The 18605-nt window shown below is 44.2% G+C and overlaps 1 protein-coding gene and 1 long non-coding RNA gene across 9 annotated transcripts in view; one reads left to right on the forward strand and one right to left on the reverse strand.

The window, feature by feature from the left end:
* The window catches only part of CDC42BPA (CDC42 binding protein kinase alpha), a 292087-nt gene that overhangs the window by 163129 nt on the left and 110353 nt on the right, over positions 1–18605 (reverse strand). For all 8 annotated transcript variants that reach the window (XM_039235880.1, XM_039235877.1, XM_039235878.1 and 5 more), the window contains exon 5: positions 8295–8443. In XM_039235880.1, the coding sequence (XP_039091811.1) occupies positions 8295–8443 (149 nt within the window). The remainder of the gene's footprint in view (positions 1–8294; positions 8444–18605) is intronic.
* LOC120234166 lies at positions 5057–14736 on the forward strand. The gene is made up of 3 exons (XR_005529004.1): positions 5057–5162; positions 5381–5542; positions 14612–14736. It is a non-coding gene; the product is annotated as an uncharacterized LOC120234166 (long non-coding RNA).

An 18605-nucleotide genomic window follows, 5' to 3' on the forward strand; every position in this document is an offset into this window, starting at 1 on the left:
GATTGCAGGTCCCAGCCTGACAGGTGGGAAGAAAAATCACTTCCAGGCAGGCCAGAAGCCTAAGCAAATTTGGCATCCTTGAGGAATTCACCAAGATGGAGAGTTTCTTGGGCCTGGTTTTCAGACTTTTTAAAATAAAGCAGTAGAGGTGCTTTTTATTTCTTAAAACTTCCATTTTTTAAAAAAGTCTGTTTATTTTTGAGAGAGGGAGGGAAAGCAAGTGGAGGAGGGGCATAGAGAGAGAGGGAGAGAGAGAATCCCAAGCAGGCTCCATGCCATGAGCACAGAGCCCAATGCAGGGCTCAATCCACGAACCAGATCACGGCCTGAGCCGAAATCGAGAGTCAGGTGCTTAACTAACTTGAGTCCCCCAGAATGGAAATGATTACAGATGCAAAGGAAACTGCATAAATGGTACAAGGCATCCCATGAGCCGTTCTACCTGGCTTCTCCACTGGTCACAAAACACAAAAGCAAAACCAGGAATCTGACACGACTACATTAATGTTGGAATCGGCCCCTTTCAGCTCTTATCCTTTTTAATTCTGTGTGTAGTTCCATGCAATTCCAGCCCACATATCGACTCACGTAACTACCACCACATTCAAGATACACGGCTGCTCTGTCACCACAGAAAAGAACTGCCCGGTGCTGTCTCAGCCTCACTCTGCCTCTGACCTTGTCCCCTGGCCACCATTCAGCTGTTTTCTACCTCTGTTGTTTTGGTAATTCAGGAGTATTAGATAAGTGGAATCATAAACAACATAACATTTTGAGCTTTAATTCTTGCCACTCACCATCATGCCCTTTGGGGCCATTCAGGTGGCTGTGAGTTCCCAGTGCTGCATCCTGGTACTGCGGGCTGAGCACTGCAACCCAGTACTGCAAGCCGAGTACTGCATCCCAGTATTGAGGCCAATCACTGCAGGCCGAGTACTGCATTCCAGTACTGCGGGCTGAGTACGGCAGGCCGAGTACTCCATCCCAGTACTGTGGGCCAAATACCACAGGCCGAGTACTGCATTCTAGTGCTGTATCCCGGTACTATGGGCCAAGCACTGCAGCCTGAGTACTGCATCCCAGTAATGTGGGCTGAGCACTGCATCCCAGTATGTGGACTGGGTACTGCATCCCAGTACTGCAGGCTGAGCAGTGCATCCCAGTACTGTGGGCTGAGCACTGCATTCCAGTACTGAGGGCCAAGCACTGGAGGCCGAGTACTGCATCCCAGTACTGCGGGCTGAGCACTGCATTCCTGTAACTGCGGGCCAAGTACTTCAGGCTGAGCACTCCATCCCAGTACTGTGGGCCAAATACTGCAGGCCGAGTGTTGCATCCCAGTACTGAGGGCCAAGCACTGCAGGCTGAGTACTGCATCCCAGTACTGCGGGCTGAGAACTGCAGACTGAGCACTGTGTCCCAGTACTGCAGGCCGAGCACTGCATCCCAGTACTGTGGGCTAAGCACTGCATCCCAGTACTGTGGACCAAGTACTGCAGGCCTAGTACTGCATTCCAGCACTGCATCCCAGTACTGTGGGCCGAGAACTGCAGGCTGAGTACTGCATCCCAGTACTGCAGGCCAAGCACTGCATCCCAGTGCTGCAGGCTGAGTACACAAGCAGGTAGTCAGCATGCCACCTGAGGAAGGACTCGCAGGCTGTTTCTGATATTTTGCTATTACAAACAAAGCTGCTATGAACATTCACGTACAGGTTTTTCTGTGAGGATGTTTTAATTTCTCTGGGATAAATGTCTACAAATGCAACTACAAGGTCATATGGTAAGTGCACATTTACTTTTTTTAAACTTGCAAACTATTTCCAGAGTAGCCAAACCATTTTACGCTCTGTGGGAGATCTCCCTTCTCCATGTGGTCACTGGCACTTAGTATGACCGCTACTTTGTATTTTAGCAGTCCTAATACCTGCTCCCTGACACGTTGTAGCGGGTGCAGTTTCTAGTCTGCTGACGGCCAATGGCACGGAGCAGTGTTCTATGTGCCTCACTGCCATCCACATCTTGTGGGCAAAACGTCCCTTTGCGTCTTTCATCCATCCTATATTTGGACTGTCTGAGGTTTTTTGAGGATTGTGTTTCAAGAGTTTATATAACCTAGATAGAAGGTGTGCATCCTGTATGTGGTCTGCAAATATTTCCCCCATTCTGGGGCCTGCCCCTTCGTCCACTTACCTGGGCTTTCGGAAGCGCACATGTTTAGTTTTGATGAAGCCTACTTTTAGTAATTTTCAGTGTCCTATCTTAAGAACTCCTTACCAAGCCCTAGGTCCAGAAGATGTTCTTTGACGTTTTCTTCTGAAAGTTTTATACTTTTATGTTATGTATTTACTTTTTAATGTTTATTTTTAATTTTTATGTATGTATGTATTTTTAATTTTTGAGAGAGAGCGCGCGAGCAGGGGAGGTTCAGGGGCGGGGGACGGAGGACCTGAAGCGGGCTCTGAGCTGACAGCACAGGGCCCCACGCGGGGCTCAAACCCACCAACCTGACCTGATCATGATCTGACCTGATCATGACCTGACATGACCTGTGCCCCTACAGAGTCGATTTAAGTCCATGACCCATTTTAAATTATCTTTCACATTTGTGTGACACTGAAGGAAGTTTCCTTTTTTGCTTATTATTCCAGCACCACTTGCTGAAGACGACCCTTCCCCCACTGAGTTGCACTAGCACCTTCATCAAAATCAGTTGGGGGCATCTGAGTGCATTTCTGCTGGGTCCCGTGTTCTACCCAGGGGTCTGTGATTTTTATCCTTTCCCCACTACGTGGTCTCTTGCTTAAGGCAGAAATACATCAGTCTTAAGATCAGGTAGTTATTCTGACTACCTCATTGTCCTTTTCCAAAATCATTAAAAACAAAAAAAATCATTTTAGCTACTCTAGTTCCATTACATTTCCAGACAAACTTTGGAGTAAGCTTGTTTTTACCTAAAAAACCAAGTCTTTACTACTCTAAACGGAAAACCTGTGAGCTGTCATAAATACTGAAAATGAAACGATGTTATTAAATCTGTAGCTACGGACAGTTATTTAGGGACAAGCTAGGAGCCTGAGGCCTAACCACAACTACAAACACAAGGGCAGCAGCTGGGCCTGCTTGGGGGGGGGGGGGAGGTGGGGCGCCCAACATTAATGCTTCCACCCTGATTTAAAACAAAAACAAAAAACAAAAACAAAAACAAAAACAGGGACACCTGGGTGGTTCAGTAGGCTAAGCCTTCGTCTTTGGCTCAGGTCATGATCTCATGGTTCATAGGTTCAAGCCCCGCATTGTGCTGGGCGCTGCCAGCTCAGAGCCCGGACCCTGGTTTGGATTCTGTGTCTCCCTCTCTCTCTCTCCTCCACTCACACTCTCTGTCTCTCTCTCAAAGTAAATAAATTTAAAAATATATTTTAAAACACCCTGCTGGGATTTTGATAGGGATGGCATCAAACCTGCAGATCGATTTGGGGAGAACTGATGTCACACCCATCAGCCACGCCCCCAGCTCTAGGGCTGCCATGTTTGTTCTGTCTTCTGTCCCACTGCACCCTTTCCCCGCCTCCTTTAAAAGGGGAGGGGCTGCTGGGGTACCTCTCAGTAGAAAATCAAGGGGGCAGCCCCTAGGTGTCCTTACAGATCACATTCCCAGACATCTCAGTACAGCGACCAGGAGGCAGTCTGTGTGCCAGCAGCCCGTCGCCAGCGCTGGAATAAGCAGCATCTTTCCATCGTTACAAGATTGGTTTTGTCGTTGTTTTTACAACTTCCAAGCTGCTGTGACCTCGGTGATAAATCATGGTTTAGAATCTAAATTTAAAAAGCTTCCAGAGGAACCAGCACAGAATACAAGGCTGCTGGCACCTAGCTGAAGGCTTTTTTTCACTACATAATGTTACTAGGAAACGTTTTTACTGTATGGGGTCAGTGTGTAAATCAACTTTACAGCCTTCTGGAGTCAATCTCTGCGATTCGGATTTCCCTATCCCGTTCCTATCTCTTTCGTCTCCTGTTCATTAACATCTCCTCTGAAAACAGGTAAGGTAATGCTTTACATTGCGTTTTTAAAGTGTATTTCTAGACATTTCAAAGGAAGTTGCAAGGTTCTTGACTGAACTCTCACAATGTGCTCAGCACTCGCATGTACGATTTCATGACTCCTCTCATCTGCTACTCTCCTCTGTTCATTTCTCTCAATAAAACCACACATAAGTGAAGACAAAATTTGCATATGAAAATGTCTGTGCTTTTAGAACACCAATAATGTATTTTATAAGTTTGGAAATAAATTTATTTTAAAAGAACACGGCGGGGGGCGGGGCATCTGGGTGGCTCAGTCGGTTAAGTGTCTAACTCTTGATTTTGGCTCAGGTTATAACCTACGGCTTGTGAGTTCGAGCCCCGCATCAGGCTCTGCACTGACAGCACGGAGGCTGCTTGGGATTCTCTCTCTTCCCCTCTCTCTGCCCCTTCCCTGCTCACACACACACTCTCTCTCAAAATAAATCCATAAACATTTTCAAAAATAATAAAAGAACAGAAGGGAAAAAAAGTTATTTCCTTCCTCAAACACACCCAGTCTCCATTACTCCCTTTTTATCTGCTCTAACTCCCTATACTTGAAGTTCCTAATTATAAAACATTCTGAGATTTGGCAAAACGTGAAAACTGATACGCAAGTTTACTGTAAGACCAACTTACTCAACACACTGTTTTAATCAAACACGACATTACCTAAAATTATCAGTAACTTGATGGCTCCCAAGATATAAAGTCTATAGCATGGTATTCAAGCGTTTCCACAACAGGAATGGCCTCCCTCTTCCTAAACTCAACGTAAGTTCTCTTCTCTAGACTTGTGCTCTGCCCGCCTGTGTCCCTGTCTCCTCCATGCCTTGTCTCTAGCATGCCTTCCTCTCTGCCCACAGAAAGCCTTTTTAGCCTGCAAAATCCTAGCAGTAAAGCATTCTCTTATGAGCATTATGACGTTGTATGAACAGGATAAATTCTGGCCTCCACCTGACTTCAGTTTTACCCCAGGCTATGCTAATTACTGGCTCCTGTCTCTGAAGCTGGGTTTCCTCAACTATAAAACAGAACAACATCCAATTTAGATGACAGCCTAATCACGGAATTGTCAGAATTAGAAGAATACAGGTAACGTGTATAACACATAGTGAGAGTTAAATTACCACTGGAAAAAACCATTAGAATTAAGCTTATCACTTGTTTCTCGGAGTTTATAATTTGCTTGTATAATTCAATTAAGAGTTCACAATCAGGGCTCACTCCATCTCTTATACTTTTGCCCCAAATGGTTATTTAACTTCTGTTACTTTAGTTCTTTATGTCTTGTGTTTTGTGTCCCCAAACAGACTGGAAGCCGTTCACAAGTCAGGACTATATGCTACACGTACTTGAAATTTTATGCAGTTCAGCGCAGTGCTATTTATAAAAGAAGACTCCATGAATACTTCCTCAGTAAAGCATCTACTAAACTACAATCTATCCAGAAAATGAGAACCACATTTTAAGAGGTACGCTGACCCAGCAGAACATGTCCACTGAGGAGTAAAGGGAGAGACAGGAGGGAGAGGAGGCGTGGGGGGGAGGGGCACAATGTGACGGTGAGGGTATGTATGCGCATGGCAGATGGTGGGAGAGAGAACGTGTCCGTAAGCCTTGATAACAGAGAAACTACAGATACTTAGATGTTTAACCTAAAGATGAGAGGACTTCAGGAGGCAATGATAATAAGATAAATTAGATTATTATATGTGGTTCTAAGGCAAAACTAGGACCAATGATTAGGAGAAAAACTTCACATAAAGTAAAATCCTATGGCAGTGGACTGCCCGACAATGGAATGAATGGGATTCATTCACCACGAGGCACCTTGTAGCTGATGTGTGTGTAAGCAGAGCTCAGGGTTGGAAGGCTTCTCAGTGTCAACTCCAGGAAGACAGCTGTCGTGTGGAGGGCTGTACTGAGGGGGACGGTGTGTACCGTCGGTGGGAGGGGGTCTTGTGATGGCAGGAAGAGCTGTCACAGCTTGGAACACGGGCAGGTGACACAAACACCTCAAACTGACTATCTCCAATCCAGAGGAATTATCTTCAAAAGCAATCATTCCTTATTGAGAATTTAGATACGAATCGGGTAAAGTTTCCCTAAACCCCATGAGACTAACATTCTTTAAATGGTCAATAAAATGATACTTTTAAAGTATTTTTATTTTATTTTATTTATTTATTTTTAAAAAAAATTTTTTTTAAAATTTTTTTTTAATTTATTTCTAGGAGAGAGAGAGAGAGACAGCGTGAGCAGGGGAGGGTCAGAGAGACAGGGAGTCACAGACTGAAACAGGCTCCAGACTCTGAGCTGGCAGTCAGCACAGAGCCCGACGCAGGGCTCGAACCCACGAACTGCGAGATCATGACCTAAGCGAAAGTCGGATGCTTAACCGACTAAGCCACCCAGGCGCCCCTATACTTTTAAAGTATTTTTAAATGACAGTCCTCAGCTAGGACCTTGGGTTACTGTTTGAGCAACAAAAAAAGCCCTTTAGTTTCTCATCCTATAATTCGTTCTCGAGACCACAATGCCATCTTAAAAACATGTTGTGTTCTGCAATTTTCCAAGTATTTTCATGTTTTTAGTTTCAATAAAATTTGTGACTATCAAACATCAACAGGGAAAAGCATAGGAGTAGGCTAGAAAAATTTTAAGCAAAATATTTTACTTTTGGGGCACCTGTGGCTGAGTTGGATAAGCGACCAACTCTTGGTTTCGGCTCAGGTCATGATCTCACAGTTCATGGGACTGAGCCCCACACTGGGCTCTTGAGCTGACAGAGCAGAACGGGGTTGGAATTCTCTCTCCCTCTCTCTCTGCCCCTCCCCCCGCCCTGTTCATGCTCTCTTCTTCTCTCAAAATAAATACACATTAACAAAAATATTCTTCCTTTAATAATGTCCTAGAAGTGCATTGCTAAGTAAACCAATCAGCAGAAGATAATCACATCTTAAAAAAAAAAAAAAACTCACCACCAAAACAGAAACTTCCTCTTCTTCCCCCACTCCTGTCCTTCCCAAAGATTACCATCACCCACAACTTAGAAGGAACGGTCGCTTCTGTGTTACTGAGCAGAAGGACTCAAAGTGTGGTCTGGTGGCTGGACCAGCGGCAGCAGGAGCACCCGGGGATGTGTGGGAAATGCCAGCTCCCAGCCCCATCTGACCCAGAGCCCCGGAGCCCCCTGCCGGCGGGGCCGCAGCAAGCCCTCCGCGTCACTGCGACACGGCCCCGCGGTCTCTGACAACAGCGCCTTCCCTCTCAGACGGGTCAGGCTCCGCACCTGCTGCTCCCCAGCGCCTCTTCACGCTCACATCTTGCACAACCCAAGATGTCCTCATCTGAATGATTAATTCATCAGTAACTTTGTGATGGTTTCTTATGTTCTCTCCTTTTAAAATGTGAGCCTGCCGGGGCGCCTGGGGAGCTCAGTCAGTTAAGTGTCTGGCTCTTGGTTTCAGCTCAGGTCATGATCTCATGGTTTGTGGGGTCGAGCCCCACGTCGGGCTCCATGCTGACAGTGCAGAGCTTACTTGGGATTCTCTCTTTCTCTTTCTGTCCCTACCTCACTCACTTTCCCTGTCTCTCTCTCAAAAATAAACTTGAAAAACTTTTTTAATAAAAAATAAAATATGAGACTGCCTTTAAAACTGTATGTTTTAAAATTTATTACACATAAATTATTATGAACCGTTCATGGAGAAAGAAATTTTTAATGTGTGTCAAGAAGTAGAAGAATAGGGGCGCCTGGGTGGCTCAGTCGGTTAAGCGTCCGACTTTCGCTTAGGTCATGATCTCGCAGTTCGTGGGTTCGAGCCCCACGTCGGGCTCTGTGCTGACTGCCAGCTCAGAGCCTGGAGCCTGTTTCAGTCTGTGACTCCCTCTCTCTCTGACCCTCCCCTGCTCACGCTGTCTCTCTCTCTCTCTCTCCTAGAAATAAAAAAAACATTTAAAAAAAAAAAAAAGTAGAAGAATAATCCTGATGAAAAATCATTTTGTAAACAGGCCCACTTCTATCATTCCATCTTAAACTGCATACAGTTACACCCACATCTGTAGGGAAGACTTTCAATCAATCACTACACCGGTCAAGCAGTTTACAAAGAAACAATTACTCCACGGCCCTGGAAAGCACCACGTTGCCATGAAAAAGCCTCCTTGGACACACACACAGCCTGCTGCCGCATGGGGGGGGGGGCGGGGTGTCTTACCCACCTGTGCACGTAGTGCAGCTGATGAACGGAGTCGATCGCGATCACCATCTCAGCCAAGTAAAACCGAGCCATGTCCTCAGGCAGTCTGTCTTCAAATTTGCTGAGCAGCGTCAGCAAATCCCCGCCCACGTAATAGTCCATAACCAGGTACTGGGAAGAAGAAAAAGTAAGCAAAAATAAGAAGGGTGAAAAAGTACATGTAACAGATCCCAAGGTCAAGTAGCACTGGGGTCAAATACTGTCGTCAATTAACAAGAAGTTGTGTAAGATGATCTTGACAGGGCCTGTAAGCTTCCCAAGGCAAGAAAATAAAATTGTTAAAAACTGAGCAGGGAACAACAAAGGATTACCACTGCTTTGTTGTTATACTTTGCCAAGTAACAGCATCCACAAGTAACAGCAACATCATCCCCTTGAACAGACATTTCATAGAAGAAGAAACATTCTAATTCTCCAAAAATGGTGACAGTAACTCAGAATACAAGACAGTCATGCCTGTTGAATAAATTCCTCTTTATCATCATGACATTTTCCTTCCTTTCTCTTGGACTGGCAACAACTTCACTAACCCAGTACTTGGAGCAGCATGTGGAAAGCACTATGATACAGGACATAATAATTTCCACGATGTACGTATTTCCCCTCTTACTTCTGAAAGTGCAGAAATATCCACATGGACTCTTCTTAGGTCTATGGAAACAGATGTCCACTAATTTAAGACATGGACTCTCACAAGTATGTGTATATGATACTGTGATTTATAATCATATATATATATATATATTTTTGGCACAAAGCTGGCTTTTCTTATTTATAACGAACTCCTTCCAACCACACTGGTATTTATGCTACTGAGGTGACTTTTGCAAAGCCCTTGGGTAACCTAAGGACGGGGGTGGGTCACCAGGGGCACCAACCAAGACGGGAAGGTTGGAAATTTCCAGGGAAGGGCGGAGGAGGGACCCCTCAGTAATGGGCAGCACCCTGTGGACCACGCCTACGTGTGAGGCCTTGCTGGCACCCCGGAAGGAGGAAGGGAGAGCTTCAGGCTGGCCAACGGGTAGAGGCGTCGCTGAGGGGGTCGGCGCCCCTCTCGCCACACCTTGCCCTGCGCACCCGTGTCCGGGCGCTGGTCTGAGTCGGGCAAGCTGCTGCGGCGGATCGACCTCGTGGCACTGCCCCCCACCGTTTGACGCGGGTGTAGAAACCCGCTCTCCTAATGGCAGAAGCAAGGCGGTACGGAGAGAGTGCCATGCAACAAAGTGAACCAACAGTTCTCCTTCACCACGGGTGTGTGTGTGCCGGGAACGAAAGGACAAGGAGTTGACGCCAAGATGTTCGCAGGGATTAGCTCTGCAGTGTTAGGTTACCCGTGGTGTCACAGCTTTCTGGTATTTCCGTTCTTCTTTGTTTTTAAGTTTATTTATTTATTTTGAGACAGAGAGAGAGAGGGAGCGTGAGCAGGGGAGGGGCAGAGACAGAGGAGGTGAGAAAATCCCAAGGAGGCTCTGGGCCACTAGCATGAAGCCCGACACGGGTCAGTCCCACAAACCACGAGATCATGACCTGAGCTGAAGTCAAAGGTCAGATGCTTAACCGACTCAACCACTAGGTGCCCCGCTTTTTGGTATTTTCTATATTGCTTTATAAATATGTATATATGTGTGTATTATTATATTAATTATATCATACTATATCATATATTATGTATTTTTTTTAAGTTGAGTGAAAACAAGACACAGTAAAAAGATGGCCTTTGTAGACAGAGATATCTGTATTTAAATTTTGACCCTGGGTTATAAATAACTTTTGAAAAATAAATTACTCTCTTTGACACTTTATTTTGTCATCTATATATCTATGCTAACGACACCTTCTTCAGAGCATAGCACTCAGCGTGAAGGAGAGCACACAGAAGATACTTAAATGTCAATTTTAACACCTTGAAGTTAAAATGATTTTATTACCAAGGGGCACCTGGGGGCTCAGTTGGTTACGCGTCCAACTCTTGATTTCGGCTCAGGTCACGACCTCGCAATCATGAGATCAAAACCTGTTTTGGGCTGTGCACTGGGCATCGAGCCTGCTTAATATTCTCCCTCTCTCCCTCTCCTTCTGCCTCTCTCCCCTGCTCGTGGGAGCACAGGCTTGCTCGGTCCCTCTCTATTTCAATAAATAAACAAATAAGGAAAATTATTTTACTGCCAAATAAAGATATCACTTCAGTGACATCACCAAGTTGACATTTAAGATTTAAAGAGTCTTGAGGAAATTCACATTCGTACATTAAAATTATAAGCATGGGCAATTTTTGTTAAATGAAAGCAACCAATTTAATTTTTCAAATCCTTGAAAATCAGAGAAACAACGTATTTCAAATCCTGGTCTACAGTTTACTTGCTCTATTTACTAGGCCTAATGTTTAACAGACCAGACCCTATCATGAAGATCAGAACAAACCTATATAATGAAACTCTTAGCATAAACATGTTGCTAGCAAGGATGGCGGCTGTGGAGAAGAAACCCACATCTACTACTTTAAAGACGTACTGTGAGTAGCAAACACAAAACTTTACAAATAAAGAAGTCTGCTATCAAAACTGGAAGCAAATACTTCCACACAGAAAGTCATAAAACATGACTCACCCCCTTCAACAAACATTCACCGGGTGCCAATCAAGATTTTTCTATCCCAAACCCAGAGAAGAAACCAGGGGATAAGAAGGCAAAGGGCTCCTCCATCCGAGGCTTTCCTGCCTCGACGGTGCACAGGAGCTACTGTCTCCCAGGCTCCTAAGGTCTGGGGGTAACCATCTGCCAGTCCACTGCTAGAAAACACCCATCTCCACATTTTTGCCACCCACGGTCCCATTCAAAGTTTAGGCTCCCTGTGTCAGCCTACCGCCTACTTTTACCCATAATCTGCTACGTGCTCCCTCTTAATAAACCCCGTGGATCCCTTTCCTTGGGCCTCTCCATGTGTCTTACTGGACCTCTTCTATGATAATAAAGCTCCATGAGATTATGAATATAATTTTGTATATTTTTGTATATACAAATATATAGATTTGGGCGCCTGGGTGGCTCGGCTGGTTGAGCGTCTGACTCTTGGTTTCGGCTCAGGTCGTGATCCCGGGGCTGTGGGGTCGAAAGCCCTGCATCAGGTTCCATGCAGAGCATGAAGCCTGCTTGGGATTCTAATAAAATTTTTAAAAAATTATGAATATCTAATTATTCCTAGTTTTCCTTTCCTGCGGCCTGCTAAACAGCGTGCTGGCTCTGCCTGCTCGTATACTCTTCCCCTACTCTGCCCTCAGAGGTAAATTAGCTGTTACTAGGACAGAATTCAGCAACTGGAGAGAGCAATGAGCAGAAACACCAAAGAAAATTCATAAGAGACAAGCGAGGAGTTAAAATTAACTACACCTGCAATCGGGTTTTGGTATTAGGGAGACAAGATGAATTAGAAACAGAGAATAAAAACCTCACATAGGGAAAAAGCTCCTTCTGTCCAAAACCGAGCCCAGCAGATCCCTCCCAAGAGCTGCAAGTCATTCTTTTACGTGTTCCCCTTTGTTCAGGACAACGTTTGTCACAATCGCCCAGGTCCTGCGACTTCCTCCTGAATCTCCTGGGGTCCATCCACTTCTACCCCACCCACTTCCCCAATCCTCATCCAGGCCCCTGGCCGCCTCCACTGTATTACTCTTACAGGTATAGGGACAAAGTAAATAGCTTCCTATTTTATATTTTATTCTGTAAATGACTTTCTTGGGAATGGAAGACAGAATACCGAACAAGAGAGAAACATAAATATAAGCTCATTCACAATTCCAGAGAGAAAGGACCCACTGTGTGTGAATATCACACTCCACAATGGAGCCGCTACAGTGACTAAGTCAGGCCTCCTGCCTCGATTGAATTTACAACCTAATGGAGAAGAAAACACAAATCAGTGGGGACTTCAGTGTCCTGTAAATACTGTGACAGGAAAGTAGAGGGTATTGCTGTAGGCCCTTTAAGGAACAGAACCTGACCTTGGATCATGTTCATTCATTCATTCGTCTAAAATGTCTTTTTGTACAAGGTGTGAAAGCTACTCTCTTATTTAAAGAGTCAATTATCTGGGACACCTGGGTGGCTCAGTTGGTTAAGTGTCCAACTTCGGGTCATGATCTCGCAGTTCGCAAGTTCGAGCCCCGCATTGGGCTCTGTGCTGACACCTCAGAGCCTGGAGCCTGCTTTGGACTCTGTGTCTCCCCATCTCTCTCTGCCCCTCCCCCACTCATGCTCTGTCTCTGTCTCAAAAATAAATAAAACATTAAAAAATAAATTTTAAAAAAGAGTCAATAATCTAAAAAAGCAGTTAAATATCCGTTCTTTCCTGTAATTAAACTGAAATGTCCCCTTATCATAATTCAGGATGTGAAATACACTTGGATCTGCTCTTGGGCACTCTGTCTTCCTGTGGTTGTCTATTCCCATGTCAATATCATATGGCTCTCGTGAATAATTAGTAAAGTTTAATATCTGCTAGAACTTCCTACTTATCAACTACCTTTAAAGTATTACCCAATATGGCAAAGATGTCTTTAAGCAAGTTTAAGAAAAATATAGATTGAGGGGTAATGTTGGCAAGATATGTCAAGGACATGATAATCCCATCACAAAGGCCTCCCACCAGGTGTCAAGAAGAGGGCAAGCAATCCAGCAAAATGAGGCTGAGGCCGTATTAACAATTAATTCATCTGAGAGGAAGCACAATTAGCCAATTATTATATGGTCACAACCAAAGTGACAATGAGATCCATTTTATACCAATCAGAGCAGCAAGAAGCCCATTCCTGTTTTGGGAGCGGTGAGTTGAAACAACACTGCGTTCTTGAGGATGACACACTGCAACTCCTCGGGAAAGTAACTGCCTGTATCTGTTGAAATTTAAAAGGTGCGTGTCCTTGGACCCACTTTTAGGAATATAGTCAATGAAAAGAAAAACTCCAATTATGTCGGGCATGTGGACAAGTATATTTACTGCACAGCACTTCGATAACTGCCCCAAGTCAGAAGCAATATGAAGAGAGATCAACAAGAAACTATTAAATAGATCCATTCAACATGGTCATTCTGTGGACTCTTATACAGTCGCCAAAAAGAATAATTAAGTATATATGCCCATGGGATCATTGAAGGACAAGAGCAAGATGCAGAGTAATATATACTTGGTTTTTACATTTCTAGCGCTGTGTATTGTAGAGGCGGAAAGAGCTAGTCACACTGCAGTGGACCAGTGCAGTCGAGTTCTGTGAAGGGCCAAAGGTGATGGACCCAAAGTCAAAGGCAAACAGCTCACCCACAGTGAGAGGAAGAATGAGAACAGGTACAAATAGGAGCAAATCTGCACAGATCCAGAGGAGGTGAAAGGTAACGCTGAGACTAGAGCAGGGAAAGTGGGGTGTTCATGCTTGAGTGACCAGCACTTTCACCGTCCCCATGAATTAGGAGTCCCAGAGTGCGGACACAGGGTACTTAGATAAGGTCCCTGTACTGGACACAGGGATCGCAGCTGCTGCGCCGCCTTACGGCTGTGTATTCAGAGGTGTAAGAAGTGAAACGATTTGCCCAAACACACCCTGGGCAGTGGAAAAACCAGAACTCAGGGTTCTTGATCCTGAGATCACTTTCTTTTTACTCAAAAGACTCAGTTCCATAAAAAAGCTGACTACATTCATTACATAAAGAATATGCGCAGAATGCCGGAATAATAAAAAAGAAATTCAAGGTCCAGACTGAGTCTTCAGCAATCTTTCATCCCTCCAAAATAAACCAGACCACTAGATATGGCTGTAACACACCATAAGATTTCCAGCTCCCAATTTCTTTAAAAAAAAAAAAAAAATCTTTATTTCAAAGCTTGTGCTTCTAAGAAACTACATTCCAAAGAAACAATGCTAAAATGTGTAAAAGCACACAAAAAATGAACTGTGTTCTGGAGAAAGAACATCTCTTAGAACAGATATGCTTTTGGGAGTTTCCTTAGGGAGAACAGGAAGTCCGTTTAGTCCACCTGCTGCCAGAGACACCACTAGTTAATCCTGGAGCCCACACTGCACTAACCCCCTTCTTGCCTTGTTTGCCAACAATTTCTATCCTCAGCACAAACTGGATTCCAGTAAAGAGTCCGGAGTTCATCTCCGGAGTTCATATGACTAATCACCATCTAACATTTAAACGTCTCTTATCCTGTAAACAGTTTACAAATGCTAATTTAAGAAGTAAAATTTTTGTTTTAAATATTTTCCGGATTTTTTTCCCCTCCAGGATAAAATACCTAAACAGGAAAAGTGGACAAGAAGGTATGAAGAAGAGACACACTGCACGGATTCAAAATATTCTAAATGATATCTAAGTGAGAAAAACTGTTATGTGACCCTGTTGATGCAACTAAGCAGGTCTGTGTTTAATTAGTTTTTTAAAAAATAAAGGTTCTAATCACATTTTAAGATCATTCGTTAAGGTACGCAACTTATCTGACGCACATAAAATGCTATGACTCTATATTTTTCCAGCAACGGGCTGTGGAGATATCTGAGCAGGTTATACGTGAAACTGAAATTATTCCTCATGGCTTCCTCGAATCACACAGCACTGCAGATCAGGTTATTTTGGAAAAGAACCGTAAAATAAATTTTCCTTTTTGGTATCTAAGACTAGATTTGCCAACATTGCTAAATGATTTTATTTTCTAATATTTCATAAATATTCAACAGAAAATCTTTGGTGATGACCAAGGTAATTTAGGACTCATACTCTTGAGACTAACACAGCGCGAACTTCCCCTACGCTAAGGAAAACTGGCGATTTACAGATTTTGTCTATTTCAGTGCCCCTCCTGTTAAACTCTAACTTTTTTTTTTTTTTTTTTATTTCTAGGAGAGAGAGAGAGAGAGAGAGAGAGAGAGAGAGAGAGAGAGAGACAGCGCGAGCAGGGGAGGGTCAGTGAGAGAGGGAGTCACAGACTGAAACAGGCTCCAGGCTCTGAGCTGGCAGTCAGCACAGAGCCCGACGAGGGGCTCGAACCCACGAACCGCGAGATCATGACCTAAGCGAAAGTTGGACGCTTAACCGACTAAGCCACCCAGGCGCCCCACTCTAACTTTTATTCCTAATAGAATTAATCACACAGATACACAGATTACTTCTCACCAAGAAATTAATGAGTGATGTATACAGATTATTTCTCAGTGAGAAATAACTGATATATACAGACTACTTCTCACCGAGAAATGAAAAAAGCCAGGTTAATTCTAATGTCAAAAGCAAAGGGCACATAGAAGACTAAACTCAGAGAAGACAGAATAAGTCAGACTTTTTGTCAACGAAAATGAGGCAAAATTTTACTATACAAGATTCGGTAGTTGGATACTCTAGTTCTGTATCTGTAAATTTCTACATTTCTAATGAAATGCAGAGTTTTAAGCAATCCCTGAATCCACACTGTTGTGCCTATCTATAACAGAAAAACACGGTGACTGGTGGATTTTAGTCCTTATTACCTAAAAGCCTTCAAAAATCCATCATGATGAACTGCTGTAAGTTTGCTAAGCAAAAACTTGGTGTGTGTTTACTCTTGGAAATTTTGCTAACAAACCTGTGTAGATTGTATTTGCGCTGACACACTCACCACAAAAATTTCACAGAAGTATGGTAAGTTCAAGTCAAATACCATCCCACTCAATTTAACAGAACTAATGTATGCAAAGCTCTACAACAATTCTGACTAAAACCCACAATAATAAATACGATTTATATGATGATTTGATACATATTATTCAAGAAATAAATGTCACAAGACAATAACTCCTCTTACTGCTTGAACTCTGTCATTTCCTGTTTTACTTAATTTTTTAAATGCTGGTTGTAACCCCCCTTGCATTGATTTTATGATCAACCAACGAGTCATAATAAAACTTTCAATCTGAAGTTTGAAACACACTATTTCAGTCTGGAAGCGTGTAAGGAATATAAAGACAAGATCTGGCCTAAATTAGACGAACTCTGTGACTACTAAGTTACACAAACTTTTAATTATATTTTCGCTTAAAGATGGCAGGGTTCATGTCATTTAAGTCAGAGATGTATATAGACATGTGTCACTCATATAATGGCAGCACTAATTCATGAGCATATAATTTTTTATTTATTTTCTTGAGAGAGATAGAGAGCAAGTGGGAGAGGGCAGAAAGAAAGAGAGAGACAAAGAATTCTTAGCAGGTTCTGTGCTGTCAGCTCAGAGCATGATGTAGGGCTTCAACTCACGAACCACGAGAACATGACCTGAGCCGAAGTCAAGAGTCGGACGCTTAACTGAAGAGGCCCCCGAGGCACCCCTCATGAGCATATAATTTTAATGAAGCATATCCCTCACTTGGAAGGCCTTTACTGACTGTTCTGATACCTGTGTTTCGGCGTGTCATTTCACTGCAGATTCATCACTTCTAACTAACGGTCAGGTGGGAGTTCTCCAATGCCGTAAAGTGGGTTTGGAACTATGGACATTTCCTTAGCACTCAAATCCCCAAAACTAGTGCTAAATATAGTTTGAGCTCAAAAGGTCCATCTGAAGCAAGCTTATGTGGAAATGGGGATCTCATTTCTTTTCACTTTTGACAGCATGAGAATTAGATAAAGCAGCTCGACAGGACCTGCGATTCCAGTTAAGGTGAGCTGTCAACATGACAGGGTAAGTTGTACATGTCTGTGTGCTGCTTTGTCCTAGAATCTTGGGTTAAATTTATTTTAAAACATATCAAGTCTACAGGAAACACTAATTTCACAGCTATTCAGTATTCTCTAATAATGGCTGAGGGTGGGTTTTTTTTGTTCAGACATGTTTCGATCTTGGCCCTTTGCCACAAAACGTTAACAGCGTAAAAGCACCAAACACACGGACGTGCAGCTGGGATTTCCAACGAAATTTCACGGATGTGGGAACAGTTGCTTCCATGAGACTGAGTAAAGCTGACCAGTGACATTACTGATTCAGTGACAAAGGACAGATTCACATATCTGCTGCCGGCTCCCTGCTGACTAAGAAGACAAGGGATATCTGCGGGCATTAGGCGCCTGGTATTTCACATTACATGTAAATCCGTCCATGCCTGCTTTCACTGCTCTCCATGGTAATACATCGAAGCAGAGAACATTCAGGTTGTACCTAATTCGTGTCTTCTCAACTTCTCTGAAAATTCTTTCACTGTAAACATTCCACACTAACTATTAATAAAGGCTGATGTGTCGGTCACTGCAAACTCAGGCCCGGCGCCTCAAAGAACAACAGAACGGAATTCATAACCTCCTTCAACTCCAGAGCCCAAACCAACCACTCAAACTCATTTCCTGGTTTTAAAATCAACTACTGCTGCTGTTCCCAACGTCCCCCCATTCTTTAAGCAACTGTTCTCGCCCAAAGGCTGACCGTCAGAGCCGAGTCTATTCTCTATGAATGCGTTTCTTTGGCCGCGGCCACAAGCCTGATTGAATTCACTGGACGCTGGGAAGCGGCCGGTCATCCCGCCTGCCCGTCTGACAAACAGGCCTTCACGCGCTGCCTACGGCTGCCGCACCCTTTTCAGGTTTTATTTCTGTGACGAACTTCTGCGGTGATAAGGTATTGTTTTCTGGTCTGCGACCTTCCTGACGGCTGGGAATGCCGCGATCGGAGCTCAGAGCTCGCCGTGCACGGGGGACACCCGCGTTCCAGCAGGACAGTGGCGGGCGGTGCCTGGCCACACCGGGGAAGTCCCATGTTGGTCTAGAATGCCATTTTAAAAAATACACAAGAGTTCCATGACCAAAAATCCTCATCGCTTTGAGAAACGTGGTTAACTTCTTTCCCGTGGCCTGTCCGGGGCTAGGTGCTGGGACCCTCTCCCTCTCTCCCCCCCACGCCCCTACTCTCCCCCCCACCGGGGCGAACACAGCAAGCTGCTTCACCCTGCACACTTGGACTCACCTAGCCCGCTCTGCCTCTCCTCCCTTCTTGGCTTAACTGACAGTCGTCTCAGAAGGGTCCTCACCGACCTCACGCCTTTCAGTGAATGTTCTACCTTCTTCACCTGAGACCCTCTGAGAATATTACTTACCTGACTTCGGATTCATCGCCTGGAACAGTAAAAACAGAGCTCCTCTGTCCCTTACCAACACGTCTCCAGAATCTAGAAAGCAGCGCCTAGCACCCGGCACACGTCCAGTGAACGTATGTCACGAGAACAAGACATCGTGTTAAATTTTCTACCCCAGGACCCAGTGTCGT

The sequence above is a fragment of the Hyaena hyaena genome, unplaced genomic scaffold (genome assembly GCF_003009895.1).
Source record: "Hyaena hyaena isolate Hyena2069 unplaced genomic scaffold, ASM300989v1 scaffold_103, whole genome shotgun sequence".
Lineage (NCBI taxonomy): Eukaryota > Metazoa > Chordata > Mammalia > Carnivora > Hyaenidae > Hyaena > Hyaena hyaena.